Source organism: Onychostoma macrolepis, chromosome 23, assembly GCF_012432095.1.
Source record: "Onychostoma macrolepis isolate SWU-2019 chromosome 23, ASM1243209v1, whole genome shotgun sequence".
Taxonomy (NCBI): Eukaryota; Metazoa; Chordata; class Actinopteri; order Cypriniformes; family Cyprinidae; genus Onychostoma; species Onychostoma macrolepis.
Window position 1 is genome coordinate 6,636,781 of NC_081177.1, and position 17,645 is coordinate 6,654,425.

Sequence of the window (17,645 nt, forward strand, 5' to 3'; positions counted from 1 at the left end):
AATTACTTGAGTTTCCAAATGAGAAAAAAAAATTGTTTAATGACTGTTTAGAATGACATTTACAATCTCTCAAACTCATAAATGCCAATTCCCCAAAAAAATAAATAAATACATTTGTATAAAGCATAAGTGCAATTGTCCTGCATCATGACTAAATGCACTGTGATAAGTTTAATGTTTACAGCTTGTAGGTGAGGAGAAACTAACAGCCGTTATCTAATGCTGCAATTCAGTTTTATGTTAGTGCTTTATATTCAGCGGAGCCGTGACATTTCCTTGATGTTTGTTTTAGTAATTTGATTGGTTTAACAGTGCTGTTTGACAGCAATGTTGGCGCATCCATGCACCTGAGTGAGCTGAGGAGAATCAAATGAGGCCAGAAGTTTATGTGAGCCGTGACACTTGGGAATAAACTTCTCCGTCAGGCACACTGTGGCATGCCCTGCAATATCACTGTGAAAGAAAGAAAAAGATTATTTAATACTACTGTGATTATTATAATGTACTTTTTTGGATTGAATAATCACTGTCTAGCAATAATAATTTCTATAATTAAGTGAAAATTTAAAAGAATAATTCAAAATGAATTTAGGTAACACTTTATTTTGATGGTCCCTTTTGAACATTCTGTTGACACTAAGTAATGTTGCAACTACATGTCAACAAACTCTCATTAGATTATTAGTAGACTGTCTGCTTCATATCTGCTAACTCTTTATTGTGTTGGTCTCTCAACAGACACTCTACTGACTGTAAGTAACTTTGCAACTACATGTCAACTTATTCCAATCCTAACCCTACCAGCCTACTAATACTCTACTAACACTCTAATGAGAGTTGGTAGAAATGTAGGTGCAATGTTACTTATAGTCAACAGAATGTGTTAAAGGGACCATCAAAATAAAGTGAAACCTGAATTTATTATTTAATTAAACAATTAATGGAATTCATTTTACCCATAGTTGATAACTCTGGCATGCGGCAGTCCAAGTCCCGCAAAGCGGAATACACCGTTCTTCAGGACACAAGGCAGTGGATTCTGGAAAGTGACTTTGATTGGCACTTCTTGACCCAATACAGCATCACACACAGGCTGAGAAGAACCACATACAAGACACAATTTAGCACTAAATGATTTCAAACAATCAAAAGATTTATCAGTTGAACCATAACTTTGAACTCACAGCGATAACAAGGTCTGGTGTGCGCAGTCTGAAGTTGTACTGGGTGGCCAAAACCTGCTTAGTCTGAGTCACGTGTCCAAAGAGGTTGAGCATCAGTGAGGCGTGATCCACCAGGTGTTCCTTATACTCGTCATAACTCAGGGTCCAATCCAGAGTTCTGCCTATAGTGGTTAAATGTGACAAATATTGAATGAATACTCAGGTCTCTTTACCCATAAGCTATGTTATAGCAACTGTGCAGTCTCATCTATTGCAACTGATAAAATGTTTTTTAATTACTCACATTCAGAGGCCTTGAGCTCAATGCATGTCTGGTCTCTCTTCAGGAAGGTCTTCCTGACTCCGGTGTAGTACATGGCTGCAGCGTGGCTGTGGAGGGTGATGCTACGAGCTGAGCTGCATTTGTTTCTTAGATTGATGCAAAGTGCAGCTTCTTTGCCAATATATGGTCCATCCCCTTTCAGGCTGACTTCACAGACAACATCCTCCGCACTGGGCAGTGGGTATGTGGATCTTCTTAAGCCATGACGAAGAGCTGTTTCCAAAGCAGTTAACTTCTCAGAAGAACCTGATCAATGAAAATAGAAGGAACATTTAGAGAGGAATGAATCACAGAAGAAACACCAACATTCATCACTAGTATAAGCACCATGGTGTTGAGAGCTGAACCGGATGTTTTAAGAGACATGCATGTGGTTTTTACCAACTGGGTGTTTGTAGAGGTTTGTGATGTCTATACGTTGATCTAAGCCGATAGCCTTGGTGCTGATGCAGTGACCTACTACATCCTTCTCAACGTGGACAACACCAAATGTACCATCACATCTCCTCTGCCAGTAAACTTTATCATTATTCACCTAGAAAACAAAGAGATAAACAGGAATCATAAGTCATATGTCATTATAATCGCTGTATGACACAATGGTAAATTAAAGGAATTAACGCACTTCGGCAAAAATGAAGGGCGCATTATGCTTCATGAAGACCTGACCGCTGCGGATCGCAGCAACAGAGGTGGGGCCGCAGCGGAAGAAGCCCTGGCTGGTCAGTTGAGGAGTGGAATCAAGCACCTGCCAACCTCCGAAACCAGATGGCAGGTCTGATCTAGTCATCCAGGCCTCATTCCACACGTGGTAGTTCCTACATGGAAGAGAACATGAAAGAAATACAAACACATAATGCACATTCAGAGGAACTCTTTAGGACATCACAAACAGTAATGACACTTACCAGATTGAATCACGGTTCATGTGATCGATCAGCTGGAATTTCTCATCGAAATAGACGTCAGTTGTCAAACTAACATCAGTGTCATGAGCAGAAAAGAAGTTTGAAACTGGGCGAGCAGGAATACCCAAACACCTCAACACTACGAGAAAGAGAAGAATTATATAAGTGCATTACATGAATTACTTTCACGCAATCACTTTATCAAAACTTTTTTTCCTAATCCAGTCTGCAGGAAGTCTTACGTGTGTTGGTGACTCCAGCAAAGGCCAAGCTCTGTCCATATTTGACAGGTACTCCTCCACATTTGTAGTATTGTCTCAGGATGGCACTGCTGCCACACCAGGATGTCGGAGCAATTCCATCTCCATAGCAGTTTGACCAGTTACCCATCAGCACACCACAGTCTTTGTTGGCAATAACCTGACAAGGAGAGATGATTAAAACTATTTTATTTTGAATGCAGAAACCACACTCAAAGAGAACAAATCGGACCATTGTAAAGGCTTTCCAACATGAAATCAGGGTATTGATGAGAAGAAAATGAAGACTCACCATGTCAGACAGCACTCTGGAAATGTTAATTGGGTTTCCCCATCCTGAGCAAGGTGTACCGCTCCTCTCCAACACAAACATACATGCAGGCAAGATTCCCTCCTCAAACTAAAAATCAGACAGAGGAGAGAGGAAATTGAAAAATTTGCCATGCTGTCTCTTGTAGAGTAGAGCTTATTCTTTACAATTATATCTCAGATGCTTCAAGAGAAATGGAATGTGAAAAGACATTTCCAGCAGAAACCCCAATAGGTTCCAACCCTTTTAATGCACACACTTGTTATTTATGGGGTCATGTAGACACTAGAAAAATAACAATTTTGTTGTTTGTGCCATTTTCTTGTGACACACTATTCCTACTGAAATCAGTGGATTCACAGCGGCTCTCTGACATAATGTTAACTCATGTGTAAGCACTTTTGTAATAAATGAGTGAAAGTTTGGCTCTTACTTGACCAAAGTGCCATGTTTTGCAGCCAATCTGCTGCTTAGTTCCATAGCAGATTCTGCCCATGTCATTCAGCACATACTCAGCTCTCTCCGCCTCATCACTCAGGTACACACAGTCATCTGATAAAGAGAACATTGCACGTTAAGCAAATATTCAGGTTCATGATTATTTTAAAGTGTAATGAAACGCATACCTTTACACCAGGGGTTGAACAGCATGTAAATGTCATTTTCAGGAACATAAGGTAAAGCGAATCTGCCTCCTGCACAGTGTGTCACAACACTGAGCTGGTATCGTCCAACGCAAGCAGTCGGAAGAGAGTGCACAGACAGTCTGATTCGGTTTTGTACTCGTTCCACAATCTTTGCCCCCCAGCAGCCACTACTGAATTCTTCCACTATTGGAACGATCACATGTGTGCCGTCCCGGATGGATGGGATGTGACCTGTAAAACACACAGAAGAACAAGAGATTTCAATGATGGTAGAAATGTTGGTTCAGCTTCTCACGTGTTCTTCCTGTACATGTTATTTTTTGCCATGTTTCCGCATGCTGTTGGTCATAACCAACCTAGATTGAGTTCCAGGTGAAGCTTGTCAGAACTGGGATTGAAAGGACGGCACAGATCAACCCACATATTGAAACACTGTCCTCTGCGGACGATGAGACGATCATCATGGAAAAAATGTGTGTGATGCTCCTGACGATTCAGTCCAGTCCTGCATGTGATAAGGTCAACCTTACTCACCCGGAGGAGAGCACCTGAGAAAATGAAAAAAGCAGAAAACAGGTAATTTATTATCAAACAAATAATTAACTGAGTTATGAGTAAGAATAACACATTTCCCATCATGCACTGCAGAACAAAGAAACAGAAAACACAAAGTCTCTTACTCTCTACTCCACAGACTCGTGTGCCTGCGAAATCATCCACATATCCCTTGACAACAACTTCCTTTTTCTCATATTCATGGCTTGTAGTGACAGAGCTGCAAGAAGTAGTGTGTGGAGTAACGAAAGGAGTAGCGCATGAGTTAACATAAGGGCTGACGTATGAGTTAACATAAGGGCTGACGTATGAGTCAACACAAGGGTCAATATATGGGTGAGCATAAGAGATAGCGTAAGGGTTAACACCAGAGTTAACATATGGGTGAGCATAAGAGATAGCATAAGGGTTAACACCAGAGTTAACATATGGGTGAGCATAAGAGATAGCACATGGGTTAATGGAAGGGTTGTTGTAAACCGATGAGTAGCATCCTGCTCTCCTGTAGTGATCGTCCTGCAGTCTAATGGCTGGGAAACGGCCAACGGTGCAGAGGCTTTTGCATGGGTTGTATGCAAAAGGCATGCTGGGCAAAAATGAAAGAAATGAGAGACATGAGTATGATCTGTAATCGGTCAGTAGATGGTTAATAAATTCATGAATAAGGTGTCTTTGTTCCTAAAAAAAAATCAGATCTCCAGTTTCTTTTTTAAGCTGTTTTTACTGGACAGCAAAAACATATCATCCTAACATTAGTTTGGTTTCTTGAGAACATTAGGCTGTTCCCAAAAGGTACAATTTTTAAACTATATAACCGTATAATCATACCAGAAAAGGAAAGTCTTCAGAAATAATAATCCGCTAAAGATGTTGTTGGGTTTTTAACTAACTCTTGATGCACAAAAGCAGCCTATGAATTCTAGATGTAAGCTTTCTAATAGCAATTCATAATAAGTTTCAAACAGTGTCTGAGATGATTACTTACATGGTTTTAGTTCTTGTCTGTTGAAGAGAAACTGAACCGAAAACTTGAAGTGCTGCAGCAAGTGAACAGTAAGTCCTGCTTTAACCAGCTCGTTGCTCGTACTGTTGTTTGTCTCCACAGCAGACGGGCTATTTATACTACATCTCCATCTTCACCCCATCCACAGCTCATAGCTGAAGAGTGTGAGTAATTGTTCTCTTAAGAAAGAGATGAAAGGATTTTGAGTCATGTTCATTTTGACTAATTAATGGGACAAATTAAAATCTTAGTTTAATTGTTCTGAACTTTTAAACTTTAAACTTTGAGTCATTTTCTAGTAATTTTTCAGACTAATACCTTGTCTACACCGGATGTGAGCAAAGCGAATAAGATGTAGACAACAGTAGTAAAACTAATATGATCATATACTAAATATTCTCAATTTTATTTAGTCATTCTTACAGTCTTCAATTTCTTGTCTGCCCTAAATACAGGTGCTGGTCATATAATTAGAATATCATCAAAAAGTTGATTTATTTCACTAATTCCATTCAAAAAGTGAAACTTGTATATTATATTCATTCATTACACACAGACTGATATATTTCAAATGTTTATTTCTTTTATTTTTGATGATTATAACTAACAACTAAGGAAAATCCCAAATTCAGTATCTCAGAAAATTAGAATATTACTTAAGACCAATACAAAGAAAGGATTTTTAGAAATCTTGGCCAACTGAAAAGTATGAACATGAAAAGTATGAGCATGTACAGCACTCAATACTTAGTTGGGGCTCCTTTTGCCTGAATTACTGCAGCAATGCGGCGTGGCATGGAGTCGATCAGTCTGTGGCACTGCTCAGGTGTTATGAGAGCCCAGGTTGCTCTGATAGTGGCCTTCAGCTCTTCTGCATTGTTGGGTCTTGCATATCACATCTTCCTCTTCACAATACCCCATAGATTTTCTATGGGGTTAAGGTCAGGCCAGTTTGCTGGCCAGTTAAGAACAGGGATACCATGGTCCTTAAACCAGATACTGGTTGCTTTGGCACTGTGTGCAGGTGCCAAGTCCTGTTGGAAAATGAAATCTGCATCTCCATAAAGTTGGTCAGCAGCAGGAAGCATGAAGTGCTCTAAAACTTCCTGGTATACGGCTGCGTTGACCTTGGACCTCAGAAAACACAGTGGATCAACACCAGTAGATGACATGGCACCTCAAACCATCACTGACTGTGGAAACTTTACACTGGACCTCAAGCAACGTGGATTGTGTGCCTCTCCTTTCTTCCTCCAGACTCTGGGACCCTGATTTCCAAAGGAAATGCAAAATTTACTTTCATCAGAGAACATAACTTTGGACCACTCAGCAGCAGTCCAGTCCTTTTTGTCTTTAGCCCAGGCGAGACGCTTCTGACGCTGTCTGTTGTTCAAGAGTGGCTCGACACAAGGAATGCGACAGCTGAAACCCATGTCTTGCATACGTCTGTGCGTAGTGGTTCTTGAAGCACTGACTCCAGCTGCAGTCCACTCTTTGTGAATCTCCCCCACATTTTTGAATGGGTTTTGTTTCACAATCCTCTCCATTGTGCGGTTATCCCTATTGCTTGTACACTTTTTTCTACCACATCTTTTCCTTCCCTTCGCCTCTCTATTAATGTGCTTGGACACGGAGCTCTGTGAACAGCCAGCCTCTTTTGCAATGACCTTTTGTGTCTTGCCCTCCTTGTGCAACGTGTCAATGGTCGTCTTTCGGACAACTGTCAAGTCAGCAGTCTTCCCCATGATTGTGTAGCCTACAGAACTAGACTGAGAGACCATTTAAAGGCCTTTGCAGGTGTTTTGTGTTAATTAGCTGATTAGAGTGTGGCACCAGGTGTCTTCAATATTGAACTTTTTCACAATATTCTAATTTTCTGAGATACTGAATTTGGGATTTTCCTTAGTTGTCAGTTATAATCATCAAAATTAAAAGAAATAAACATTTGAAATATATCAGTCTGTGTGTAATGAATGAATATAATATACAAGTTTCACTTTTTGAATGGAATTAGTGAAATAAATCAACTTTTTGATGATATTCTAATTATATGACCAGCACCTGTATATATTAGTATTCTCCTAAAGATATCATAAACATTCTGCGAGTAAAGTACGTCTGTTTATTTCTTACTGACCCTGTTTGTTAATCTTGTTATATTAAGAGAGCATATTAAGAGATGCAAGGCAGAAAATCTTTTTTTTATTATTATTTTATTCTATAACATACATTTGAAAGAACAGAGCTCCTTTCAACATAGAGATTAAATAAGAGGTTTAAGGAAAAATTAGCTCTGATACATACAGTAATAGTGGATTATTGGATTATAGTTAAGAGTCCATTATTCTTACAATTATTTCTCATGATTTTCAGAAAAGGGATGATTCTTTGATATATGACAGTAAGTCAGTTATTAAATAGAATGACTCATAAAATTGAAAAGCAGAGTATGGAAATTCACATGCAAGAGAAGTAATGAAAAAATTGCAAAAAACATGCAAACAATTTAAATTCTTTATTTTTTCATTAGGTTTTAACATGCACCAATTGAGTTTAAACTGCTTTCTTCACTTTTAAGTCTGCTATCTATTTGAGTATTTGTGACACAATGTATAAGAAACATTTAGCCAACGAAATATTGGCTCTTGAGAAAACTGATCCCCAAGCGACGCTTGTAGGACTTTAACACCCTTTTGGTCTTAAAATTTCTTGAAAATTAAGCAATTTTAACACTACACTTTTTGGGAATTTGTAAACCTTGGCCTGACACACAAAAATTAACATTTGAACATAAACATGAATGAACATAACATAAAACAAACAATTGTGAGTGTAACAATTTTTTGAGCTGTAAAATAATAATAATAATAATAAAAGATTATCTTGTTCAAGCTAATTTGCTCCAGTAGCTTGTTTGGAGGTAGTGTGCCAAAAATAAGTTGTCCATATACATAAGGAACTTCCAAGTGCATTTTGTTTGACTTTTCTGTCTTTTTCAAACTCACTTACTCCAAAAGATTGTTTGGTCCCACTTTATATTAGGTGGCCTTAACTACTATGTACTTACATTTAAATTAATCATTTGGTACAATGCACTTATTGTGTACATACATGTTTTTACATTGTACTAATATTTTTAAAAATACATATATGTAATTACATTTGTAATTAATTTCTGTAATTACATTTATAATTACACTGTTGACCCATCCCTTACACCTTAACCCATCCTTAAACCTACCCAAACCACCAAACCTGTCCCTAACCTTACCCGTATTCCACCTCAATAGCAGCAATAGTGTTTTGCAATACAATTTGACCACAATAAGAACATTGTACTTATTTTTTGATGTAAGTACATAGTAGTTAAGGCCACCTAATATAAAGTGTGACCGATTGTTTTTGAGGAATTGGGCCTTGGATGACAACCTCTGTCCATTTAGATTTAGAAAGATCTTCTGCAAGACTTTAAAAGTTCATTTGAGCTCTGGTGGGTAGCTCAGGTTCAAACAGTATATCAGCCCAAATAACAGAGCACAAGCCTGTGCAATGCTACTCAAGTCACTGAGGAATTCCACACCTTCAATTAAGACATCATAATGCAGCGCTCCCTCCTTCAGTATGTTATACACTCCAATCACAGTTGCTCCATGGTACTTTGTGACTCAATGTCTGAATCCTGTGGGATGAAATACATGAAAGATCACAAACAAAAAAGAGCTCAACCATTTATTACAAGAATTGCACACTTATACACTCACTGGTCACTTTATTAGGTACACCAGTAAAGTAAACTTCAATTCAATACAGGAGCTATGCTGTGAATTCCACATTTACAAGGTTATAATTTCTCAGTTTTTATGTTGAAACTGTCAGAAAGGTGATAATTCTACTATATGTTTATTATTGAGGTCACAGTGGGTGCTGGAGTGTTATTGCAGTGCATTATATTATAAGACTGTTATAATTAATTTGGCCACCATATTTAAAATGAGTGAGGTGGCTAAAACATTAGAACCATCTTACAATATAATGCACTGCAATAAAACAAAAGCATGCATGTACAGTTTTCTGATGCCGTTTATTTATTTTTAATCTTTTTAATTTACTTTTTTTTTTGTGGCATGCCTCTTCTGCCTTTCAGATCAATTTAAAACTTTTGTATGGGTTTACACAGTTTTGTAAATTAGGCCCCAAGAGAGCTCAACCGATATGAATAAAAAATTAATTGGTTTAGTGCATCAAACAATTCACATAAGAACTTTGTCATGGTGTACCATCAGTTTCCTGTAAATGAACAATTTGTCCAGCTCAGTTATTTGACAGTCATGTGTTCTAACATGTCTCATTCTTGTTGTAGCAAATAGGGAAAAACATGGCCCAAGTACAGAAAACTGTATTTTCTCATCAACTCACCAAATATGCCTTCACTAGTTTTTCAGGGCCTTCATTCAAGTAGGTGCACAGCGATTTGATGACACAGGCTCTTCTGGTGTGTATAGTATCATCCTGTGGGGTGGAGACAAGATTAAAATCAAACTTCAGTGGCGGCACAGCTTAAGAGTACTGTTTGGGGAGAAAATGCCAAACTACATCTGTCTTTCCATCTGCACTGAGAATGACTATTAAAGCCATTTATCAATACAAACCTTTATCAAGATGGCAACCATGATCTGTATGATTTTTTATAATTTTTTTTTCTTTCTGATTGCCCGCCTTTTCTACTGAAGATCTCCATCAATCGTGGTCAGTTCCGGTCAAGCTCAGCAAAGAACGTAGGAAGCAGTGGTACAGTAGAAATCTACAAGAACTCCCTATAAATCTGAAAAGCATTATTTGTTAACTCTCATCAAAACAGAAGGTTGAAAATAAAAATTAAAAAAGCAGTTTTAACAATTTTTCTATTGGCAATGAGAGAGTTAAGAAGACATGATGTACCACAGCCATCTAAATATGGCCTACTCTGTTTTTTGATTAAAAGTATAAGAGCTGCCTTGAGTTTTAAGTCCTGCTCATGTCTTAAATGTGCATGGACAATTTAAATATACACAAACATAATGATTGCTGCTTCCAATACAATGGTTTAGTATAATGCAAGTATTTTTGTACACACAACTCTCTTTTGCAACACACTGCCACATACACGTCACAGAAAGAAAAAGAAAAGGAAAGTTCAGTAATCAAGGATAGTTAGTTATACATTACTGTATGTGATTGTTAAGAAAAACGACTTACCATGTAATAAAGGTGAGGTTCACACCAGAAGAGCATGGGGACGTCTTTATATTGTGATGTAGCCTATTTCTTTCTTTTACGAAAAAAAAAAATAGAATATTTCCGCTGTGAAAAAACAAAACAAAAAGCGCATAAAAGTTAACCTGCAAAACTGCAACTAATTTACCCTGATGTGTATGCCAAGGCAAGAAAACAGAAAAACACACAACATGCAGTATTCTCCTAATTTCAAAGACTGACTTTAAAAACTGGGCCAAAGAAAATTACCACTACTGGCTGCTGTTACTAAATATCAAGAGTTTTACTTATATTTATAACTATATTCCCTGAATAAAACCACAACCATGCATACCTATTCAACCATAACTTTAACTGAAATTTGTTAGGACATTTCAAATATATGGTCCACTTCATCATAGATTTTACTTGACAATTACTGTACTCAATATGCTGGGTAGCATTATGTGGCATTTCAGAACTCTATGTTTGAAAAGACAGAAATGTCTAGTTATAACACGTTTAAAGTAATATTTGGCACATGCACACGAAAGGCCAGACCAACGTTAGTTAATTTAGCTAATAACAACAACAACATTCCCTCCGTTGGCACACTAAACTAAATCTCGAGAAGTGCACATTGATTCAACATTAACTTCTGGTGATTCGGATATAACCGATAGGCCAAGTTACGTAAATGTACCCCGGGTATATCATAAAAATGGCACATTACGCTAGCTACGTAAGGGATAATCAACGGCTAGCTGTGCATTAAACGATTTGAATGGACGACATGGTGGTCGGGTTCCAAAGAACCACCCGATGCCCAGCATTCACATATTAAAGATGCTAATAATATTTGCGCTGCAATATTTGACCGGAACGATAAAAATGACGGTTATTTTCGTCTGTATTACTATTCAACTGTCACTGTATGTTACTATGGTTACTAATGTTTATAGGAAGCGCATTAATATAGAACGTGATTAAACCACTGATCTATATAGACCCTTTTTGCGCCGACGTCACGATTACGTCACCGCGCTAGCTGGAGGCAAAACAAAGGGAGAACTGGGGCCTGTTCCATAAAACTAGTTTACCAAATAAGCCAGGCTCAGTAATTCTGACTTATTTTCACTTGATTTGGTTTCTGAAAGCAAAATTACCATAGCTCAAGCTCAGTCACTGTGGCAACTTATGCTGGCAAACTAACCTGGTCAGGAGCAGGCTAACTGTCCGGCTAAGCTGAGCTCCTCTAACACTGACCAATAGGAACGCATTGATATTACCACTGACGCTCTGACATACAATTAATTGACTTTATTATTAGTCCAAAAATAAAAGTATACAGAAAATACACCTTAAATAATCAAATAAATAAAAAATAGGCTACAACCAACTGTATTTAATGTATTGTGCCCAAAATGTAGGCTAATGACATTTTAACATAGTTGCTACTTGCGCGTTTAGTTGATCAGCAGTTTCTAGCCATGCAGCCTTTCTCTCTGAATTTATGACAGCTGCACCTTTTATGGTTATTCGAACATTAAAACATTGCAATCTGAAATGGCTCTTTAAAGCATTAAAAACACTAAATCAAAAGTTAAAATCACTGAATTAAAAAATAAAATAAATAATAGAAATCAGACTACATTTTAACTGATAAGAGGGAACACACATTTAACTCATTTGAGCTAGTATGGCTGTATTAGCCACATTTGATTTACAGTTACTGCTATCATAAAAATACACTTATATGTAGGATTAAAATTCTATGTGTCACATTTAATGTCCAACAACAAATATTTGAGCAGAATGTATATTGTATTCTGAATTCTTGCGCTATTATTCAATTCTGCTCCGTCTGTGCTACACGCATGCGCTCAGCAGCGCTCGGTCGCTCGCTAAGCCTTGCCCACTCCTGACAGCAAAGTGGATATATTTGCATGACTTTCTAACATTTACAGATGAAAAATATACCTGTGACGTGTCAGTTATGCACTGAGGAAAACATAACATCTCAAATGCATTAAACAACACAAATATTCGCTGTTTGCCATGGTGGATCGATTTGATCCATGATTGACATTAAGGGCTGCTTAAGAATAAGCTTGTACATCAAATTATCCTGACTCACTGAACCTGGCTCGAATTAGTGAGATTGCGTGAACTTCAATTGTCGTTTATGAAACCGCTTTAGTCCCGATTGATTTGTTAGGCTATTTCAAGTCAGGTTTTGGACTTTAATCACCACTTTTCTTAGCGTCTTTTATGGAACAGGCCCTTGGATGCTCAGCCAATTTTAAACCTATTATTGCAAAAACACAAAGAAGATGCAATTGCTGGTTACAAAGAGATTTGTCTCTAAAAGGCAGAACACTGCTTACCAAGGCAGAAGGTCTGTCTCGTTTGGCGTACGCAGCTCAATCTCTCTTTGTGGATAAGGCCACATGTAAAATAATTAATAATGTCTTAATAAAATTTTTATGGAAAAACAAAACTCATCATATAAGAAAATCAGTCATATTAAACTCCTATAATAATGGTGGTTTGAATTTCATTGATTTCGATTCCCTTAACAATACATTTAAAATTAATTGGCTGAAGCAATACCTATCTAAGCCAACTTCTATTTGGAATGCTTTTCCTCAACTTATTTTTTCACAGTTTGGTGGTCTTCCTCTTCTTTTAATGTGTAATTATGATATATCGAAACTCCCAATCAAACGTTCCAACATTCTTCTAGCATGGGCTTTAATTTATAAACATAAGTTTTCACCACAGAGGTGTTTTATTTGGAACAATAAGAACATTTTATTTAAGAACAAATCTCTGTATTATGATAATTGGTTTAGTAATGGTTTGGTTTTGGTGCAGCAGTTGTTTAACAATCAAGGTCTTTTGCTCAAGTATTCAGAATTTCTTTCGAAATATCAAATATCAAAAGAATTTGCTGTAGTTATGGGAGCTATTCCTTCTGGTTTGTGTATGCTTCTTAAAAACTGCAGTTACTCTTCAACAGTTACTGCATCTTTTCTTAATCCCTGTGACACTCCTGTTGGTCAAATTTGCTTTTCTGCATCAAGAAACAAGAACTATAAAATAAGATCATTATTTCTTGAGAACTTAATTTCTGCTCCACTTGTAACTTTGGTGTGCTATATCTTTTATAAGCGATCGGGCGTACGATAATCGTACAGTGTGCGAAAAATTGGCCGAAAAATCCCATAGACTTAACATTGCGGCCAACTTTGACGAGTCGCAGCTCAGAGCGAGAATTTCGTAGAAACATATGAATCACCACATTTAGAGAGGCTATCAAGCTGTGCGAGAACATACCCCGCAATGGGGTATAAGTTGTACCCCTGGGGCACAAGAGCGCCCCAAAATTGCCCCATTGACATACTATGGTGAGGGACGGCCCATGAAACAGCACACGTTTTTCCTACTATGGTAAGTTACATACGAATTTTGCATTGAACATAACTCTGCATCACAATATCACAGAGACATGGGGGTGGGCTCATTTTACTCAGCCAACCAATCAGACTCTCAGGATCATTATGAAGCTATCAAGCCACGCCCTAGCAACCATTTATAGCACCCTAGCAAGTGATCCCATAGACTGCCATTTTAAAAGCCCAGATGGATATCTTCGGATCACAGTGTCATAGAGACATGGGGGTGGGCTCATTTGACTCGGGGCAGCAAACAGCCAATCATGAATCACCATAGACCCTTCCTAGCCATGCCCTAGCAACCCAAACCCAAACAGCCGTATCTTTCAATCCGAATATCATAGAGACATGGGGGTGGGCTTGTTTGACTCGGGGCAGCAAACAGCCAATCATGAATCACCATAGACACTTCCTAGCTACTCCCTAGCAACCAATGTCGAGTACCCTAGCAACCCAAACCCAAACAGGCATATCTTCAAATCTGAATGTCATACAGACATGGGGGTGGGCTCGTTTGACTCGGGGCAGCAAACAGCCAATCATGAATCACCATAGACACTTCCTAGCCACTCCCTAGCAACCAATGTCGAGTACCCTAGCAACCCAAACCCAAACAGGCATATCTTCAAATCTGAATGTCATACAGACATGGGGGTGGGCTCGTTTGACTCGGGGCAGCAAACAGCCAATCATGAATCACCATAGACACTTCCTAGCCACTCCCTAGCAACTAATGTCGAGTACCCTAGCAACCATTTATAGCACCCTAGCAAGTGATCCCATAGACTGCCATTTTAAAAGCCCAGATGGATATCTTCGGATCACAGTGTCATAGAGACATGGGGTTGGTTTATATTATTCATACTGGCAAACAGCCTTTGGAGTATTATCATTGGCAGACGAAAAAGCGGGCAAAAAATCCCATTGACTTACAATGGCGGAATGTTCATGAATTAATAGACACTAGACACTTCCTAGCCACTCCCTAGCAACCAATGTCGAGTACCCTAGCAACCCAAACCCAAACAGGCATATCTTCAAATCTGAATGTCATACAGACATGGGGGTGGGCTCGTTTGACTCGGGGCAGCAAACAGCCAATCATGAATCACCATAGACACTTCCTAGCCACTCCCTAGCAACTAATGTCGAGTACCCTAGCAACCCAAACCCAAACAGGCATATCTTTAAATCTGAATATCATAGAGACATGGGGGTTTGACTCAGGGCAGGAAACAGCCAATCATGAATCACCATAGACACGTCCTAGCCACTCCCTAGCAACCAATGTCGAGCACCCTAGCAACCCAAACCCAAACAGGCATATCTTCAAATCTGAATGTCATAGAGACATGGGGGTATATTATTCATACTGGCAAACAGCCTTTGGAGTATTATCATTGGCAGACGAAAAAGCGGGCAAAAAATCCCATTGACTTACAATGGCGGAATGTTCATGAATTAATAGACACTAGACACTTCCTAGCCACTCCCTAGCAACCAATGTCGAGTACCCTAGCAACCCAAACCCAAACAGGCATATCTTCAAATCTGAATGTCATACAGACATGGGGGTGGGCTCGTTTGACTCGGGGCAGCAAACAGCCAATCATGAATCACCATAGACACTTCCTAGCCACTCCTAGCAACTAATGTCGAGTACCCTAGCAACCCAAACCCAAACAGGCATATCTTTAAATCTGAATATCATAGAGACATGGGGGTTTGACTCAGGGCAGGAAACAGCCAATCATGAATCACCATAGACACGTCCTAGCCACTCCCTAGCAACCAATGTCGAGCACCCTAGCAACCCAAACCCAAACAGGCATATCTTCAAATCTGAATGTCATAGAGACATGGGGTTGGTTTATATTATTCATACTGGCAAACAGCCTTTGGAGTATTATCATTGGCAGACGAAAAAGCGGGCAAAAAATCCCATTGACTTACAATGGCGGAATGTTCATGAATTAATAGACACTAGACACTTCCTAGCCACTCCCTAGCAACCAATGTCGAGTACCCTAGCAACCCAAACCCAAACAGGCATATCTTCAAATCTGAATGTCATACAGACATGGGGGTGGGCTCGTTTGACTCGGGGCAGCAAACAGCCAATCATGAATCACCATAGACACTTCCTAGCCACTCCCTAGCAACTAATGTCGAGTACCCTAGCAACCCAAACCCAAACAGGCATATCTTTAAATCTGAATATCATAGAGACATGGGGGTTTGACTCAGGGCAGGAAACAGCCAATCATGAATCACCATAGACACGTCCTAGCCACTCCCTAGCAACCAATGTCGAGCACCCTAGCAACCCAAACCCAAACAGGCATATCTTCAAATCTGAATGTCATAGAGACATGGGGGTTGGTTTATATTATTCATACTGGCAAACAGCCTTTGGAGTATTATCATTGGCAGCTGCCAAGCCACTTCCTAACAACCAAATAGAGTACCCTAGCAACCATTTATCAAGTCCTATATCTTTGCATCAGAATGTCGTATAGACTTGGGAGTTGGTTCTTTTGACTCATGCTAACAAATATGACTTCCAAACATGCTACACATGCTAGCAGTGAATAGCTACATGCTAATAGTGATTAGCTAAGTGCTAATTCAAACTAAGAACTCTATAAAACTCCATAGTAACGATCTGTGACAACTAGTAACTGCCTAGCAACACCCTAGCAACCATCCTGGGTACCCTAGCAACCACCCTGAATACCCTCGCAACCGCATAGCAACCACCCCAAGTACCCTAGCAACCACATATTAACATCCTAGCAACCACCCCGGGTACCCTAGCAACCACCCTGATTACCCTAGCAACCGCATAGGAACACCTTAGCAACCACCCTGATTACCCTAGCAACCACATAGCAACAACCTAGCAACCACCTGGCTACCCTAGCAACCGCCTAACAGTGCCATGGAAAACACTCATGCCGACCTAGCAACCGAGTGCTGAGTTTTGCCACTGCAAGCACCACTCACATTTTCTTCTTCTTCTTCTGGACAAAAATTTTGATTCACTACTCCTCCTGCACCTTTTGTCACAGACCCATGAATGAGGTGTCAAATCGACCGGCTCATTGAGGAGATGTGGACTATATCTTTTCTAAGCGATCGGACCTACGATGTTCGCACAGCGGACGAAAAAGCGGGCAAAAAATCCCATTGACTTACAATGGCGGAATGTTCATGAATTTGAATCTCAATTGTCACTTTCTCACACACACACGCAGGCCCTTAGGAACCCCTTCTCTCTCTCTCTCTCTCTCTCTCTCTGTAACTCACACACACTCATTTGACTCCTCTTTTTTTAAGTAACCAATAAGTAATGACCTATGATCTTCATAGCCACACCCTAGCAACCACCTACAGCACCCTAGCAACCACCCCATAGACCTCCATTGAAAACCAATCAAAAGGGATATCTCTGGATAAAAGTGTCATATAAACATGCAGGTTTTGCTCTTTTGACTCGTGATCGCAAACAGGACTTTCCTCATGTATGCTACACATACTAGCAGTGAATAGCTACATGCTAATAGTGATTAGCTAAGTGTTAAATCAGGCTAAGAACATACGAATAACTCTATAAAACTACATAGTAATGATGTGTGACAACTACCAAATGCTTAGCAACACGCTTAGTAACCTCCCAGTTATAGAGGTGTGCTATATCTTTTATAAGTAATTGAGTGTACGATGTTCGTCTGGGGGACGAAAAAATTTGGGCGAAAAAGTCCCA

General features: G+C 39.2%; 1 protein-coding gene across 1 annotated transcript; it reads right to left on the minus strand.

Annotated features, from left to right (window-relative positions):
- Positions 1–214: 214 nt before the first annotated feature.
- LOC131532268 (protein-glutamine gamma-glutamyltransferase K-like) lies at positions 215–4,771 on the minus strand. The gene is made up of 13 exons (XM_058763787.1): positions 4,312–4,771; positions 3,988–4,179; positions 3,611–3,862; positions 3,418–3,536; positions 2,967–3,074; positions 2,657–2,834; positions 2,415–2,553; positions 2,132–2,324; positions 1,888–2,041; positions 1,468–1,752; positions 1,185–1,345; positions 957–1,093; positions 215–453 (listed from the first exon to the last, which is right to left on the minus strand). The coding sequence occupies exons 1-13, from the start codon at positions 4,769–4,771 to the stop codon at positions 306–308; spliced, it is 2,526 nt and encodes an 841-aa protein (XP_058619770.1). The 3' UTR covers positions 215–305.
- Between the last annotated feature and the right edge of the window lie 12,874 nt (positions 4,772–17,645).

What these genes read in the sequence shown, in the direction of transcription:
- LOC131532268 (XM_058763787.1), bottom strand. Translation starts at nt 4,771, where the DNA reads ATGCCTTTTGCATACAACCCATGCAAAAGCCTCTGCACCGTTGGCCGT. An exon ending in TGCTGGAGTCACCAACACAC is followed by an intron (nt 2,554 to 2,656) that starts GTAAGACTTCCT and finishes TCTTTCTCGTAG; the next exon opens with TGTTGAGGTGTTTGGGTATT. An exon ending in CACCAGACCTTGTTATCGCT is followed by an intron (nt 1,094 to 1,184) that starts GTGAGTTCAAAG and finishes GGTTCTTCTCAG; the next exon opens with CCTGTGTGTGATGCTGTATT.